Below are 17,204 nucleotides of genomic sequence, written 5' to 3'. Positions count from 1 at the left end.
CAGCAAAAACTAACCATCTGTCATCCCTCACAACCATCTTGTGTGTAGTTACAAACAAGAGTAACTTTAGTTTGGATTTGAATATTGTAGAAGTTTGATGTACAGCCGTGCAAGAGGTATTTGGACGTGGTTTGCAGTCATGAGTACACTGATGATTTCATAGATCAACCACATAATATTCGATAGTAAAAACTAAATTGACGGTAAATGGTTGGATAAACACATGCATTGACATAGTTACCACTTAACAATCATCAGCTCAATTTCTTTATTTCTTTCGTTAATGTAAGATGGCATGATAAAAATGGGTTATGAGTTTACCTCAATGGCATCAACAATATGATTTTCTCGGCAAATCTCTGACACTCTTCAGAGTTGTGACATGGCAAATCAAACTGTGACGGGCCGAATTCGGTCGCTTGCAACGGTAGCGAACGAAGATTTAATGGGCTGAGTTGAGTCGCTACCATTGTAACGGTCCAAAATTTGGCTGGTCAGTTGGGTGGGTGGGCCGAATTTGATCGCTGAAATTTGGCGGGCTTAATTTCATTCAGTGGGCTGCACTGGATCGCTACCACGAAATTTTGGTGGGCTGTATCGGGTTCACTGCCATTGATTTGGAATAATTACTCTAGGTCCCTCCTCTTGATGTCCAGTTCGAACCACAAATACTAGATACAACACGTTCCTTAATTACATAATAGGTATACCCGAGGTTTTAGGGCAATATAATGTTTGATTTTACCTAAGGTGGCAAGTTGATTGTGTTCAACCAGGCTATGTCAGTGTGGGATCCACACGTGGGCCCCACATAATCAGTGCCCAACTCATCTTCTTCCTCTATCTCCGCCCTGTCCTCTCTCTTCCCCATCTCTCTAGGCCTCCGAGCGGCGGCCGATGGGGAGAAAGGTGACCGCCAACAGGAAGTGGGAGGCGGGCAATGAGGATATGAGGGTGATGGCCTACGGGAGAGGGGCGACATGCTTTGTCTATAGGATGGCGCCGCCCAAGGTCAGGTAGGCTAGGAACGGGTCAAAGTCGTCTTGGCTGGTGGGAGAGAGGTGAAGGTGATGGCTGTATGGGAGGCATTGTTGGCGGGATGCGGATGGACGGATGAGAAGGAAGAAGAAAAGAGAAAGGAAAGGAAAATCAAGAAGAAAAAGAAAAGGAGGTGGCAGCCATGTAGGATTTTGGAGGACTCATCATAATTTTGGATCAAAAAGATACACTTGATAAAATTACCAGAATCAATATTTAGAGCGTATGGAGATCTACTTGATAACACAAACAAGTTTAAGAAACACAATGCACTTCACTGTTTATTTTTTCTTTTTCTTTCTGTCATCGTGCTGAATGAATCTTATACTCTCTATCTACTTCAAAACGAGGATATTTAGAATACTGCATCGGATTTTTCATAATTTCTTGCGGCCTCTACCAACCTTGATCGGTCGCATTCATGTACTATTCATTGTTTTGAATGTCCCTTTGCTAAGTCAATAGCAAAAAAACCACAAATATTAGGGAAAGACTTAATATCAAATAAATAGAAGAGGTAAGGCCATGAACCTATACCAGCTAGCCCACCATCTTGTGAAGCTAGCCAGAAGACACTTAGGCGTTTCTCAAGTCAATAGCTGTAATTTTCCACTAAAATGGTTGAAACAAAATCTCAATTCAACAGTCAATTTTTCCCGCGCACACGCCGTATGGCCCGTATCATATCGTGCATATGGTGATAGAATGACGATGACATGATTGGCCGTATGTGCGAGACTAATCAGTGCAAAACTACAGCAAAGGCGAGGTACGTGGTATAATTGTCTTCTTAATCATATTCATCATCTATATTCTCTTCACTGTGCTAGATTTTGATCCAAATGGATCATCATCGTCAGATGCAGGACATCCAGCTCGCGCGCTGTTCTTCGCAGCACCATGGCTCGGAGGCGGCGGTGACGGCGAGAGGAGATTCTGCAGGTAGCTTGGAGATGTGCCCGGCTCTGTATCTCGCTGCCTACAAAGGGCGAGCCGAGGAGGTCATGGCGCTCCTTCTTCAGCCACGGCATGGTGGTGTTGCGCAAGGAAATCTTGATCAAGTCAACGGTAAGTAATTGACAGCGGTTACGCAGTTTCATGCCCTCTTAATTTGCTTTTACACATTGATAATTTACATTGAGTATACATAAAGAGTACAGTTACACGTACTAAATTTTTTTATTAACAATAACCTCAGACAGTTTGAGATTTAGATAGATGGAAGTTATAAAATATTTATAGCATGATGCATTCATAGCATGAATTAAGAATTTAGTAAGAAAAAAATAGTACGTATACTTAATTAGCTGCCAAGGAAGAACGCGGATAATTTGGGTATATGATATTTGCTGAAATTTCTCCCTTTCTTGAAGAAGACTCGCTTTCATACCTGTTTCAGGTATTATTCAGCACAGACAGTGCACCCTACTCGAGGTGTGTGCGGAGAGGAACACCCTTCTTCACGTCACTGCGGAGCAAGGGCACGGCGAGCTGATCGAGGAGCTCTACCACAGGTTCAACAAGGACAAAAACTTCCTCTCTCACCGGAACTCGGCGCTGGACACGCCTCTGCATTGCGCGGCGAGGGCAGGGCGTCTCAACGCGGTGAAGGTGCTGTTAAATCTTTCCAGGGACAGTGGAGAGAGCATCATAAACTGCAAGAACGAGGCTAGGGACACGGCCCTACATCTGGCGGCGAGGCACGGCCATGGCGCCACCGTGGAGGCTCTCGTCGCGGCACGCGCTTCGGCATCCGAGGTGAACAAAGCCGGCGTGTCGCCGCTATACTTGGCAGTGATCAGCAAGTCGGTGCCTGCTGTTAGAGCAATTATGACTGTATGCGGGGACGCCTTATCCATCGGACCGAGTTCACAGAATGCTTTGCACGCTGCCGTCTTTCAGAGTTTAGGTAGGATATTAGCCTGTTCAACTATTGATTTGAAATCTCTCAAGCACACATACAAGAATATGTTTGTCAACTCAATCATATTGATTAATTTGTAGAGATGGTTCAGCTGCTATTGCAATGGAAGCCAGCACTAGCCAGCCAAGTTGACTGCAATGGCAGCACCCCGCTTCACTTTGCAGCCTCTCATGGCAACCTCTCCATCGTAAGCGCAATCTTGCTCGCCGCACCACCAACCACTGTGTACATGAAGGACTCAGATGGCCTCTCTGCTCTCCACGTCGCGGCCCGGTTGGGACACGCCGATGTTGTCAAGGAGCTGATAGGAGTCTGTCCTGATGCTTCCAAGCTGCGTGACAGCCATGGCGAGACCTTCCTACACGCTGCGGTCAGGGAGAAGCGCTCATCAGTTGTGTCCCTTGCCATCAAGAACCCCATGCTGGGTGGTCTCCTGAATGCGCAAGATGGGCATGGGAACACGCCGCTCCACTTCGCTGTGGCCGCCGGCGCGCTTCGCATCGTGGATGCCCTGCTTCGGAAAGGGAAAGTGCAAACTGATGTATTGAACGACGATGGTCTCATGCCGCTTGATATCGTTTTGAAATCGACTAGTTTATTCACCATGGTGAGCAGTAACCAAGCATTCTCTTTGACACATACATGGGCAAATGGATTTTAAACTCTCGATAAGACATCAGCTCTTATTGTTAAGATAATTATTAAGATAGATTAATACATGATATATCACTCCACAAATATGTAGGCTAGATTTGACTTCTATAGGTTGTAACAAAAAAGAACAAAATTAAACTAATTTGTTTGTTTTAACTTGTAAAAGTCAAAGTTGATATTTTATGTTTGTGGAGTGATTTATCACATATTAATCTATCTTATTAATTTTTTTTAAAATATTTTAATAACCATTTAAGTAACATGTAAACAACAAGAAGATCTCTCGAGAGTTTGAATTGTTTCCCACATACATTAGCCATATACATACACCTCGATGATGTAAAGCAGAGTTTGATTTTCATTACAAGAAACGATTATATATATAGTGACGGAGCATGCCCAGTTGCATTTAATTATTGGCCTGAAATAAATATATTTGCCATGGTTATTGACAAAATACTTATGCATTAATAGGATTTAGTACGTATATCTTAATGTTAAGTCTAGATTGTCCACTATAAAATATTATACACTTATATGCAATGCAGATAAATTTAGTGGTGACATTAGTCGCTTTTGGAGCACATGGATGGCCACAAAGGCTGGACCACCTGAAGCCATGGAGCAGTCGCGACATAGCACAGGGAATAGAGAACGCGTCCGACAGCCTCGCAGTGGTGGCCGTGCTCATTGCCACTGTTGCCTTCGCCGCTGGGTTCAATATGCCTAGCAGGTATGGAAACAGCGGGACGGCAAACCTCGAGGGTGCGTTAGCATTCAAATACTTTATGTTCCTCGACACCATCGCCATAGTAACATCGGTGATTGCCGTGATTCTGCTTGTCTACGGGAAGGTGTCACGCTCTGCCGGTTTGCAGAAGAGCTTCATAGTGGCATTGTACTTCATTTGGTTTTCACTGGTGAGCCTGCTCCTGGCCTTCTACACGGCGTTCTGTGCCGTGACAACCTCGAAGGTATTCTTGTTCGTGTTCATGGCTATGTACTTATGCCTCAATGTTTTGACAATACTTGTCGGAAGATGGTTTGGGCCTTCAACGATGACGGTCTCCACACTCTGGAGGTTTGCGTGGCGTGGTCACCGTTCTCATGCCGTCAAGATGCAGTATCTATACGCTGGCACGTCCGTGTACAACTCGCTTCTATTCTCAGGCGTTGTTGCCATAGTGTTTTTGGGTGTTGGAGCCCTCTCTAATTTGGTTTTGAGCAGTCGGGCAGGCACCCCGTGACCAATATCTCACCTGCCCTCGCACCTACTCCTATTTAGAAAAAAATGATAAATTGTACTCGTGTGTGTTATTCTTACAATAAATAATGTAACATAGATGGTCAAGCGTATGCGATATAACACATCTACGTTAGACCACTTATTATAATAATAAGGTGTACGTGACCTGAGCCGACACGTCAGTCAGTAATATACCGTGAATAAAACTCATCGATATGAAAAATAAAAGGATTGGCTCTGTAGAAGTATATGCGTAACAAAGTACTACCTCCGTTTTTCATACCATTTGACCATTTATTTTATTTAAAAAATTCGGCGGCAACGTTGTGGTCGCGATAAAAAAGGAGTCCAAGGTGGTCATGGAGGTAATTAAATCGCAGCAGTTCCGACGGTGTCGATGAGACTTGAGGCCTTCGTGGGTGGCAGCGATGGAGCTCTGACATTTCTCATGCCGGTGGGCGGTGGGCTGGGGATGGGACGACCAAGGCTTCTGTGTGGGATCTCAGCGTGGAGCTCTGTACCAGCGACAACACGAAGCACACACTGATCCAGAGGTGAGCTAGCTAGTTTATTTTCCGATGTAAGAAAGCTGGAGTATATGATTTCTGCTTCTTGTTGATTTGAGAAAAGGATGGTTCGAATGGGTAGTGTTTGTCTCAGATTTGCCTAGCCACTGTGCAAAAGTGGGAGATTGATCGAGCTACTGATTTGTCTATTTTGTCTTTGCAAATGATGTTTTGTAATAAGAGGCTTTTAGAAAATGGGGCAAAGACTACTCGATTATTGGACATATAAATTTGTTCACTGATTTGTTTAATTTGACTCGGCCACCTTCTGTATATTTTGAGAAGATAATTTTCCTGTAGATAGCCGTATTTCCTTAATTAAAAGAAAACTTCTTACGCGTACGAGAAAAAAAATGTCCATGCATTGCAATGGGTGAAAGCTATCTTAATCTTATTATTGTTATACGGTTTAGCTAAACTGAAATTCATTTGAATTTCAGGAATTCTCCTGGATATTGTTTTTACAAGTTAGCATGTGAGTTTTTTAAAGAGATTTCTTATACGGCTCCTTCTATATTTTCAAAAGCGAACGAACTTAAAAACCGATTCAAATATGAAACTGTAACTCCAAAAGCGAATAAACTTAAATAGAGACTCAAACACGGATGGACGTACCAAAGTACCGGCAAAAATATCTTTAATTTGTATAATAGTAGAGATATGGTAACCATGTATTTAATTTGTATAATAGTAGAGATATGGTAACCATGTATAAGAGGTATCACTACCACAAAAATCTTAATTGGTGCCAGTTGGGAACCCCACAAAGATGCCGGATTTCCCAACTGGCACCTAAAGGGCAACATTGATGGAGAGGGAAAATAGGTGCCGATTCTAGTGCAAGTCTAGAACCAACACCTTCGAGGGGAGGGCGCCGTCGCTGCCGCCATCCCCCTTCTGCTGGATCTGGCGGAGGGGAGGGAACCGCCAATGCATGTTAGTATTTGCTACGCACAGATAAATCCGCAAGTGCACTAATACCGCTGTAGCACTTTTCCTTAGAGTATTTCGATATCAGCTTGTTGATTCACTGGCTTAAGAACAAACCGAAGAAATCAAGAACTAACGCATTCGTGAACTCAATTGAACACTAATCTGCAAGGATGGTTCACTTGCTATTGCAGTGGGGAAGCCAGCACTGGCCAGCCAAGTTGACTGCAACGGGAGCACCCCGCCCCACTTCGCGGCGTCCAAAGGCAACAGCTCCATCGTGAGAGCATTCCTTCGCGCAGATCGAGCACAATCCACATGAAGGACTTGGACGGCATGTTTGCCCTGCCCTCCATGTCGCCGCCCGGATGGGTCAAGCATATTGTTGTCAAGGAGATAATAGAGGCCATCCCCAGTTACATCCTTATTATTCTCCTGAAATATGTATATTGGCATGGCATGCAATTGACTGCTTTCTATTTCCCAAAATGTTACTAACCTAGGATGAGATTGACCAATACTAAAATAATGAATCTGGACATTGACAAAATGAGAATATTTCATCTCATTTTGGATGATATGGCATTGACCTAATTGGCATTCTCCTTCATCTTCATCTCCGGCGATGCACTCATCAACTTCTGTTTTCTGATCCTCACATATCCATTGCATCAACACCTTTCAACAGCTGGCTTTACTGAATCTCATATGCAATGCAAACCAGCGAGCGTGACGAGGTGTCATGGCGGACAAGATCAACTAGTCCATATATAATGCTGCGAAATGCATTAACATAATGTTTGGATAATCCTGATGAGATGATTGTTGACCTATGAAGGGATGAGCCATATCGGCCCCGGGTAGGAAATTAAGAAACAAGAACATTAATTAACAAAGGCGTGTGAAGGAAAAATTGAAGGATCGGTGTTACATTCAGATCAAGTCAGATTGATCAAATATTCCTGGACGCACACATATACATATACTACTGGCTTCCTAGCTGCTGGAACCTTAGGTCCCAGGACACGTACTCCTTGTAGGAAAAATAGCAGTAATTCTGGCTCAAGCATATGCCGTTGACCTGATAAACGACTTGAGCTTTATATAATTACTAGTTATCGTGCACGTGCTTGCACGTTTTGATATTATATACACAGAAGTAGAATAATAAATGCTACCTTTTTTATGCAATGCAACACTCCATATAAATTCTTCACGTAAAAATTGAGTTTCATAGACCATAGTGGGATGATAATTTGAATGATCTCTATAAAAACTTGTAACATCTATTTCTAGAGTGACAATATAAGATGCAATGCACCATCCGTCTTTATTAACAGAAATTCCAAAGCTCCATATGAGTGCTCCGGGCCCAGGTGCTCCCGAGGACAAAAAGATAACTACACAGAAATATTTCACTGGTATAAAAAACAGAAACAACTTTGAAGTATCTCTGTCTGAGAGTTACTATGCTCACTGCTTATGTGAGATTGCTAGCATCTCTAGCTGGAAAAAAAGTGATCAGCTAGCATCTCATTTTTCTCATTTGTAGAATTGCATTGCAGAGTAATACTATAGCCTATTGTCAGATAGATCTAATGGTTAAAAATAATGGCTCCACCAGAGTAAATGAAAATCGATAGCTAGATGTTTGTTTTATAGAATTTCTAGTGCCACATTGACATGGCGACCTAGTAGTGTTTGTAGAAGTGTCACATGGTAACTTATGAGCATTTGTAGGAAGTTTAATTAACTTTTAATATATAATAGATAGATATACTCACTCCATCCCAAGAGTTAGCCATATTTCATATTTTAGTTTTTCTAAATAATTTGTTCCTATTTGCAGTTTCTATCCAAGAAAACTTAAATAGAGAGGTAAATTAAATCTTTGATTAGAACCCAAGGAGCAATATTAATATTCAGTAGCTGCATACGTGTATACGCTCCTTAATTTTTGTTATATGCATGATTAATTAATTTCTTCTTAGTCATGGTGATAAAAGTAATAGGTGTAACTTTAGTGGATGGAGGGAGTCTATGTAACTAAATATACAATTACATTGACAGCATGTAATCCTTGCTTTATATAATTAACTTTCACCACATTGGATATAGAAAACAATCATTAAATTTGGTTACACAGCTCTAATGTCCTTACACGTTCATGTTTATTCAGTTGATACAGTGACACATTGCACGTGCATTACTCCTTGACATGCATATACTTAATTAAAATAGCACAACAGAGTATTCATTTGAAAAACATTCAATAAATGGGAGTGATATAATTTTCCAACTTCAAATTAGAACTGTACATTACCATAGCTGCATTTAACAAATACCTATTGTAGTGACACAAATTAAATTCGAAACCAAATATCAGTACAGCCGACAATTGATAATCATGCCCAAACCATGTGTAAGAACAAACCAGATTTCATGTCATTCTCGATGATATTGTTTTCCAAAATCTCAGTGCCCTTACCTTAGTCAAATCATTTTTAAAATTGAAAAAGATTGAAGCAGTGGTAACCAAATAAGAATTGGAACAATTTTTCATAAATACATAGATATGTAGAAATAAATTAAAAAACAGGAGCCTGGTTGACTTCTTGAGAATTGGATAAATGAATGCTCACAAGAAGAATATAGTTCTGCAATACAATCATAAAGAAGGTCACATGCAAGAAATAATATGCTAAAAGTACATGTGGAAAACCGTCAAGATTGAAATCAATGGCTGAACAGGTATCGATCGGTGAAAAACGACTGAAAACACTTAATAACAGTACCAGTAGAACTTTTCGCCCACAAATTCTTCTTCAGTTCAATTTGTCGTCAACTCAGTCCTAACAAGCAAACAACAAACCAATAAGATAACCGAGGAGCCTAGGAAGAAAACAAGATTAGATACATTCAACTTCTGAGGCAATTGCAAGGATTAAATAGAAAGCATATGAATTAGGTACGGGAAGGGAAAAGAACTGCATTTGCCTCCATTGCCGAATCAAATCTTCATTGCGAACAATTCAGAGTTGAACTCATGATTAATTCTTGAAAGCTTTCTTAATTAAACTGAATTGGGTAAAATGGATAGAGTTTTGTAGGGAAACTGAACATACCACAAAAGCAAAAGGAGATATGGAATCAAGATATAGATGTCTCATGGTAAGTTTTATAGGGGAGTTTATAGCGCTGAACCGATGACAATTAAGGATTCTCAATTCACACACCATCATCTCCTAGTAGTTATAAACAAAATCACAATTGTTAGGCAATCATCCAGGTCTTGAAGAGCCTCATCAATAGTCTCTGTTCAACCAAAAGATAGTTTGCTGAATAATGCTAGAGTATGTACCCATGTAAAATAAGCTTTGTGAATATGTGAATCGGTGGCTGATTTAATAGCGTCTGAGCATGATTTGTATACGTAGGAACAACCTCCTTGATCTTCTCTGGAGGTTAATAGAGCAACATTTAAAGTAGTATGAAAACCAACCAACATGTATCATCGTCAACTGGATAAACCATGTAGAATATTTTCTTAAAGCTGAATGGTGAACAAGCTGCAAGCTGTTAGTCCTAGCCCAACGATGTATCCCTCCACTGTAAGGAGATAGATAGACCCATGAATAATAAAATATACGAGGCAATGGTTAGGAATAAATAGAAACCGTATTGGTTGACTGGCATTCAGTCGAACACCTCCGGGGCAAAACCTGTGGCAGCGGTGGAGTTCGACGGCGGCAAGGGAATCTGATTTACCATATGTGAATTGCGTGTGCAATATAATATTTTTGGATTGAAGCTGCAACATAGTGAATCTGATTTACCTGTCCTTGTCAACAATGTTGGCTTGCAGAGCCATTCTCCCATGTATCCTGTTGTTCATCACCAAGGGAAGATCAGGCCAGCAGCAGCAGTGCAGCACGTTGAAGGTAGCATCATAACCATGTATTTAAGGTAGCATCATAACCATGTATTTCTAGAGCATATTGCTCCTGACTCCATACATTAATTTATACAACAAAATATTTCACACAATATACGAAAATATGATTAACATTACGCTATCGGCTCCGACGGCGGCGGATGGGGAAGAGCACGGCTCTTGCAGACCTCGACTCCGGCGGGGGAAGTGGTGGAGTGCGGGCGGCGGAAGGGGACGACCTCGGCTCCGGCGGCGACTGGGGACAACATCGGCTCCGGCCACGGCCGGCTCCGTCGGTGGCAGCGGTGGACTGCAGCATCTCTCTCCTACTGTCCTACATGTCCTACATAGATACAAGACCAAAAAAAAAAAAATCAGAGAATGTGGATTCGAGTCAAGAAACGGAGTTCAGAAAGGACCAAGAAGCCAGTCCGTGAACGGATCACAACCGATGCAGACAACCACATTCGCAACAGGCATGAGATCCCTGGGGCCGAAGAGGTAGTTCATGCCGTGATGCCAGAACTCGCGCGCACAGAGGGGAATCGGAGCAGGCAGCATGCGACTCACCCTCTTCCTCCTCTCCACGCGCTTATTCATCTTCTCTGTCTCCGGTGTGCGAGTTTGAGAGAAGGGGCCGGGCTTCTCCGGTGAACTTCGACGGGTTAGGGAAGGGGAACCACCATGGCGCCTGCAGGGGCACGGTGCGGTGGCATGCGGCGGGGACTCGCGAGGAGGCGCACAGCGATTAAGGTCGTCCGGCGGTGGAGGCGCGGCAGCGGCGGCTCTGGTCCAACGATGGACTGCGACGGGCATTCACACGGCTGAGAGGAGGAGGGAGGAGGAGCGAGGAGGGGGTGGCTGGTCCGGCGCGGCGGCATTGGGGAATCAGGCGGAGCGAGGCGGCGGGGATTCCTCGCGCGGATGAGGAGGAGGGAGGAGGGGGCGGCTGGTCTGGCGGTAGCGGGAATCGGGTGGAGCGAGTGAGGCGGCGGGGATTCGCGTGGCTGAGGGCGCGGATGAGATGAGAGGAGGGAGGATGCGAGGAGCGGAGGAGGGGGCGGAGATTGGTGCGGCGGAATCATCGCGCGCTCGGGGGCGGAATCATCTTGTTCGGAGGTGGAATCGGTAGTATTTGCACAGCGATTGAGAATAGATTAGATTAGATTAGATCAGATGATGATGGTGAATGGACGGATAGATGAGATGAGATACGGATGGACGGATGAGATGGGATAGGATGATTTCACCAGAAGGATTGCAAGGGGGCAACTCCTCCTTTTTATATTAGTGTAGATGTAGATACATGTATATAGATGGAGCAAAGGAGCATCGATCAACAGCTACAAGCAAATTAAAGGTTGCAGAGAACACTTGGTGAGGCCATTCAGTACAGCATCAAATTCAGTCTAGATCAGGCGGTTAATTAATTTCTCTCCTAGCTAGCTACACATACTGAAATGGATCGTAGTCGACATGTAGTCCAGCTCTCGCGTTGCCCTCCAGCAGCAGCTGGTTCTTCGGCGTCTGCAGGGTTGCCGGCGGCGGCGATGGCGAATGGTGAGGCGCGTCGCACGGAGATGATGTGCCCGTCTCTGTATCTCGCTGCACAGAGAGGGCGAGTGGAGGATGCCATGGCGCTGCTCCTGCAGCGACGGCACGGTGCTGATGCAGGAGGAGATCGTCATCATCAACTCGCTGGTAAGTAACATTAACAGCACACACACAGATCTCGAGTTCACTACTTTGCTGCCAACTCTTCAATTCATTGAAGAATCTTTGATTTTTTCTCTCTCTTGAAGAAATTCGCGCACGAATAGCCTAAACTTATCCCATTTATTCTAAAATTTAGCTACCCTTTAGACTTACATTTTTGGATGGTACGGAGAAGAATAGAATTAAACGGGCTGGGGAATATTGTGTTTGGTTGAGACGAAGATGCTTTTAATTGGTTGAGACGAGCGAGCAGTGGTGAAGTAATTATATATTTCACAGTTAGCCATGAGATCATGTTAACTTGTTGCCACTCTCGAGCTTTTGTTGGATCCAAACCATAAACTGTTGAGGCAGTGACGGTGGGAACATAAAGTCTCTATTAAAACTTTTTGTCTAATTATATATAAGATACTCCTTTTGTTTTAGGTTATAAAATATTTTGACTTTGCTCAAAGTCAAACTGCTTTAAGTTTAATCAAGTTTATAGAAAAAAAGTAGTAACATTTTCAACCCAAGACAAATTTATTATGAAAATAAATTTAATTATTGATTTGATAAAACTAATTTAGTATTATAAATATTATAATATGTCTTATAACTTAAAACGGAGGTAAAACGGAGGTAGTATATTGTTTTAGTTTGTTTAGTTTTTACTATTGTATTTTTCTATATCAGCCCCTATGTTGAGCGGTTCATATATATTCTAGTAAATGGATGTGCATGTATAGTTCTAGCTTTTTTGTTTTGGGAATTGGGAATTGGGAAGCTATCAAGGTGGTTTTGAATGTATATATCTTGGACTTCTCATCTTGGTTTTTATATAGGGCTAAACCTTCCTTGACAAGACCTCCAGTAATCCTATTGGAACATGTAGCAACGTCATGGTTGCAAACGTAATGCTCATAGACCAACAAAAAAAAAAAACATGTGGCACTTGCAGGTTTTCGTTCCACAGTAATCCTTAGACTTTGACTTGTCCTACATTATTTTATTACTATGATAGCTACAATATCAAAATCCTCTGAGAATAATTTTTAATATGAAGCTTACTATCTGCACCATACAAATATTATGATTAAGTAGGAAGTAGCCCGCGCATTCGCGCGGGCATGCATATTATTTTTTTTAAATAGTTGTAACAAAATAAGTTGAAATTAAAGTAAGGTATTTTTCATTTTTAATTGAATTTTCAATGTTTACTTTTTTCTTAAGAAGTCTCGAGAAACTTTTATTGCTCGTAAGTTTATCTTTTTACCATCCTGCTAGCCCTCTTTTTAATTGATCAAATGTACATATCTTATATAGCGCTTCTTTTTAATATGTTAGACCCTACGGGATTTTTTTTAAAAAAAGACATAGTCAACATGAATCTTAAAATAATAATTTATTAGGAAAATATAACTTTTAATCATATTATTATAAGAAAGGCTACTGATTTTGTATTGCCACCTTAGAGGCCTATACATACAGGTTGTAGAGAAACCCATGGAGCTACTTTGAAGCATAGAATTTACTGAACCGATTTAGCATTACCTTCGCCTCTTGGTGTGTTTAATATGACTTGTACAAAGAGAAATATAAAATTTTTGAAAGAATAAAATATCATTATGATGTAAAGTGGGCTATGTTTTTCTATAACGAAGGGAGTAGATTGATTCAATACTACCTTACGGGTTAAGTGCTCCACTAATATAGTTTTATGTGTAAAAGCTTGAACGCTACATTGTGTTTCAAGCACTCCACTAAAATAGTTCTGTGTAAAAGGATTGCAAAAATTATTTTCAAAGAATACCCATGAGTCTAAGGAAAGAGGCTCACCACATAGGAGGCTGCACATTTGAGCCACATGTGAAAAGAATGCTCGGAAAAATCATTTGTGTAGTTGTGATGAAAATAATTATTCATACAATTAAAAAGTTGGAAATCCTATGTGAAAATAATGGCACTTGTGCCCATATTATTGTTTGCCAACAATAGTTAGAACTTGATAGTTCTTTCTGGTATGTAGTAAAATTGGCTAGATATTTTACAACTTATTATTGTATCCCGTTGCTAAGATGCACCAGCTAATTATTTTCTATATGCTGCATTTTTAATGGGTGCCTTGGTGCATGTCGCCGAATCCGCCTTCCGGGCGCCTTAACGTCGCCCGCGCGCCCCCGCTCCGCCATCTCCCAGCACTGGAGAGGAGAGGAGAGGGAGGCGGTGGGCGGTGGGTGGTGGGTAGTGGGTTGTGGGGGGTGGGCGGTGGGGCCGTGGGGGTTTTTAATAACGCAGTTGTTTTCTTTTTGCGAGCGGTGCTCTCTATGTACTTTTTGCTGTCGAAGCTCATTAGCAACTGCCAGCGAAAATTCGATTTAATAACTAAAGAGGTCCGCTTGCATAAAGACTTCTACTTTTACAAGCGGTCCTCTTAAACCGGCCGCTAGCGAAGACCTATTTTTGCTGGCAGTCCTAAGCATCTCATCCATTGTTAAAATTTCGCTGGCGGTTTTCACTTATGGCCGTTAGTGAAAGTTCAAGTGCCATTAATTTGGTTTTGATGATTAATGACAAATCCATTTACATGAGACTAACATTGTTATAAGCATTTCTTTGCCTAGTCTCATGTGGATATGAAAGTGGAGTGTTGGTGGACCTAAATCACAAGGATGAAATGCATGGAGATCAAGCTATATGTATCACTCTTTCTCTTCATGTACATATTGATATGTTCATATATAATATTTCCACGTGATTGGCATATGCATGTGAGACTAATGTTTTGTTTGAGTATCATCTCTTATTTAGTCTATTTACATTGAGAACGTGGAGACGATGAAGGTATGTTTTTATTTTAATATCTATTTTTGAGAAATGCCTTCTATTCTTGTATATGATAAGCTATCAATGTTTCATATCTTGTAATGCATACTCTTGCTTCACACAAATATTCGGTATGCATACATTTAGGGGGAGCAAATCCTATACCTTGGTTATGCATGTACTTGATCCAAGTTATTCACTTTTATTTAATTGGGATCTTTACATGTGAGCATATAATTGAGTATATGACACTTGTGGTGTTGATTAATACTCATCATTTATTCATATCCTTTTATACATGCGATCGGTTGGTCAACATGTGGAGGTTGACAACCGGATCATTGGGACTAATAATTTTATTGAGTTGAATGAAAGAAATAGGTCCCAAGGATTACAAAGGTGTTGATGCTCAAGTGATATCATTACACCTAACAATACCAAGAATGACAAAGTGAAGATATTGAAGATGTGCAATACGAAGTGGCTATTATGGCAAGACGGTGAAGGGCAAGCGATGCTCGGTCGCGATGGACCATGCGGCGGTGAAGGGCAAGCAAGGGGCTTGGCGCTGAAGAACCAAATCCGGTGGTGAAGGGCGAGCGACGGCTTTGTCATGATGGACCGTGCGAGACCATTTGAAGCTACAAGTAACCGCATCAATCATTTGAAGAATATATAGTGAAACGGTATCGGCATTGGCGTCCCTTAAGACAATGAAAGAAAGATGAAAAAAAAGACATTCCTAATGGTATAATTATCTTCTTATTTACATTTGAGTTTAGGAATGCCGTACTATTAAGAGGGATGCAACATCGAGGTTGAAAGTGCATCTAGGACCCCTCATTTATTTTGTTGTTAATGACAACACAATTAGAGGGTAACTAATGCTTTTTGTTGAGATGTATGCAAGGATGAAAAAGGAGTGGATGTCAACACAATAAGTATTGCGGCATCTTTTGTGGTAATTGTCTTCTAATCCATGTATATCTTGTGTTCTTGAGTATTAGGATGCCGTACTATTAAGAGGAATGCCACATGCATATAATTGGTAGAACACTAGTGCTCAAAATCATTTATTTGAAGTGTTCCTGTTTTATGTCTGTCGGACTATCCGATGTTGATCAGACTATCCGATGCTCAGACTATCCGAAATTTCATAGAATTTTGCTCACTGTCTTGGGTCTGAGTGTTGGCTAAAAAATATCGGACTATCCGATATAAGGTCGGACTATCCGATACGTCGGACTATCTGAAATTTCTCAGAACTTCACTCTCTGTTTTGAATTGCTTTTTATTCCTTTTTGAGTGAGTTTTAAATCAGACTATCCGATGTGATCAGAGTATCCGATGATCCAGAGACTCCAAAATTCAATGGAACTTGAGTCTCCGTGAGAGGATGAAATTCTTGGTTTAAAAATAACGGAATATCCGATATGACATCGGACTGTCCAATCGATCGGATTGTCCGAAATTCTCCAGAATTTCGTTCTCTGTCTCTAGCCTGCTTGGGTCAAAAACATCGGACTATCCGATGTCACCTCGGACTTTCCGAGGTGGGATGAAAAGATTCTCTACCAACGGCCACATTTTGGGGGTTTCTATAAATACCCCCCACCTAACCCTTTTCTAGGGTTACCCAACTCATTTCATTCTCATTCACTTTGGGTTGAGCTTGGTGCTAAGGTGCTTTGGATCTTTGAGCTCTTTCTCCCTCTCTCAAATCCCTCCTCGTTCTTTGTGTGGTGGATCTTGGTGGTTGTGGATTTGGTGTTTGAGGGCCTAGTGTGTGTTTCACTCGATCTTGAGCACTAGGGTTTGACCAAGAGTTGTGTGGTGTTTGTTACTCTTGGAGGTTGAGGACTCCTAGACGGCTAGGTGTCACTTCCGAGCCACCGATCTATGTGTGGTTGGCCGGGAGAAGTTTGTGAAGGCCAGATCTCGCCTCCGCAAGGAAAGAGATACCCCTTAGTGGAAGGAGGAGTGCTTAGTGCAACCTCTTGAGGAAAGGGTTAGCAAAGACCCGGCTCTTAGTGAGCTCCTCAACGGAGAGTAGAATCCCCTCAAGGATTTGAACTCCGGGAACAACTTCGTGAACTTTATCATTGGTGATCTCCCTTCATCCTCCTTTTAGCTTTGCTTAATTGTGCCACTATAGATCTAGTCGCTGTTTGTGCTTTACTCTTGTTTGTGTGATAGATCTACTTGTTGTGCTTCATTGGTGGATCAGACAGTCTGATCCAACATCAGACTATCTGATATTTTCAGACTATCTGATATTTTCAGATAGTCTGACTGTGGATCAGACTTTCCGACCTTATTTCAGGTTTAGCTTCCGCATAAAGTTTTAAATTAGCCTATTCACCCCCTAGGCCTAATTGACCCTTTCAGAGG

General features: G+C 41.8%; 1 protein-coding gene, 1 long non-coding RNA gene and 1 pseudogene across 9 annotated transcripts; 2 read left to right on the top strand and 1 right to left on the bottom strand.

Annotated features, from left to right (window-relative positions):
* Positions 1–1,851: 1,851 nt before the first annotated feature.
* LOC127755174 (uncharacterized) lies at positions 1,852–5,055 on the top strand. Its single transcript, XM_052280835.1, has 4 exons — positions 1,852–2,106; positions 2,438–2,947; positions 3,043–3,569; positions 4,165–5,055. The coding sequence occupies exons 1-4, from the start codon at positions 1,881–1,883 to the stop codon at positions 4,861–4,863; spliced, it is 1,962 nt and encodes a 653-aa protein (XP_052136795.1). The 5' UTR covers positions 1,852–1,880; the 3' UTR covers positions 4,864–5,055.
* A 1,706-nt stretch (positions 5,056–6,761) lies between these two features.
* On the bottom strand, positions 6,762–11,447 carry LOC127753670 (uncharacterized). 8 transcript variants are annotated; one of them, XR_008012675.1, is made up of 5 exons: positions 10,863–11,447; positions 10,431–10,635; positions 9,484–10,242; positions 9,154–9,210; positions 6,762–9,015 (listed from the first exon to the last, which is right to left on the bottom strand). It is a non-coding gene; the product is annotated as an uncharacterized LOC127753670 (long non-coding RNA). The 8 variants fall into 8 exon arrangements; XR_008012673.1 differs by having other exon boundaries at positions 6,763–9,210; positions 9,484–9,603; positions 9,720–10,242; XR_008012671.1 differs by having other exon boundaries at positions 6,763–9,210.
* A 305-nt stretch (positions 11,448–11,752) lies between these two features.
* The window catches only part of LOC127754648 (uncharacterized), a 41,371-nt pseudogene continuing 35,919 nt past the window's right edge, over positions 11,753–17,204 (top strand).

The sequence above is a fragment of the Oryza glaberrima genome, chromosome 11 (genome assembly GCF_000147395.1).
Source record: "Oryza glaberrima chromosome 11, OglaRS2, whole genome shotgun sequence".
NCBI lineage: Eukaryota > Viridiplantae > Streptophyta > Magnoliopsida > Poales > Poaceae > Oryza > Oryza glaberrima.
This window is presented reverse-complemented; position numbering and strand designations above follow the sequence as displayed.

Bases quoted from the DNA above. Each gene is read 5' to 3' on its own strand.
- LOC127755174 (XM_052280835.1), top strand. From the start codon at position 1,881: ATGGATCATCATCGTCAGATGCAGGACATCCAGCTCGCGCGCTGTTCT. The intron at 2,107-2,437 runs GTAAGTAATTGA...TACCTGTTTCAG, and splicing joins AAATCTTGATCAAGTCAACG to GTATTATTCAGCACAGACAG. The intron at 3,570-4,164 runs GTGAGCAGTAAC...TATGCAATGCAG, and splicing joins CGACTAGTTTATTCACCATG to ATAAATTTAGTGGTGACATT.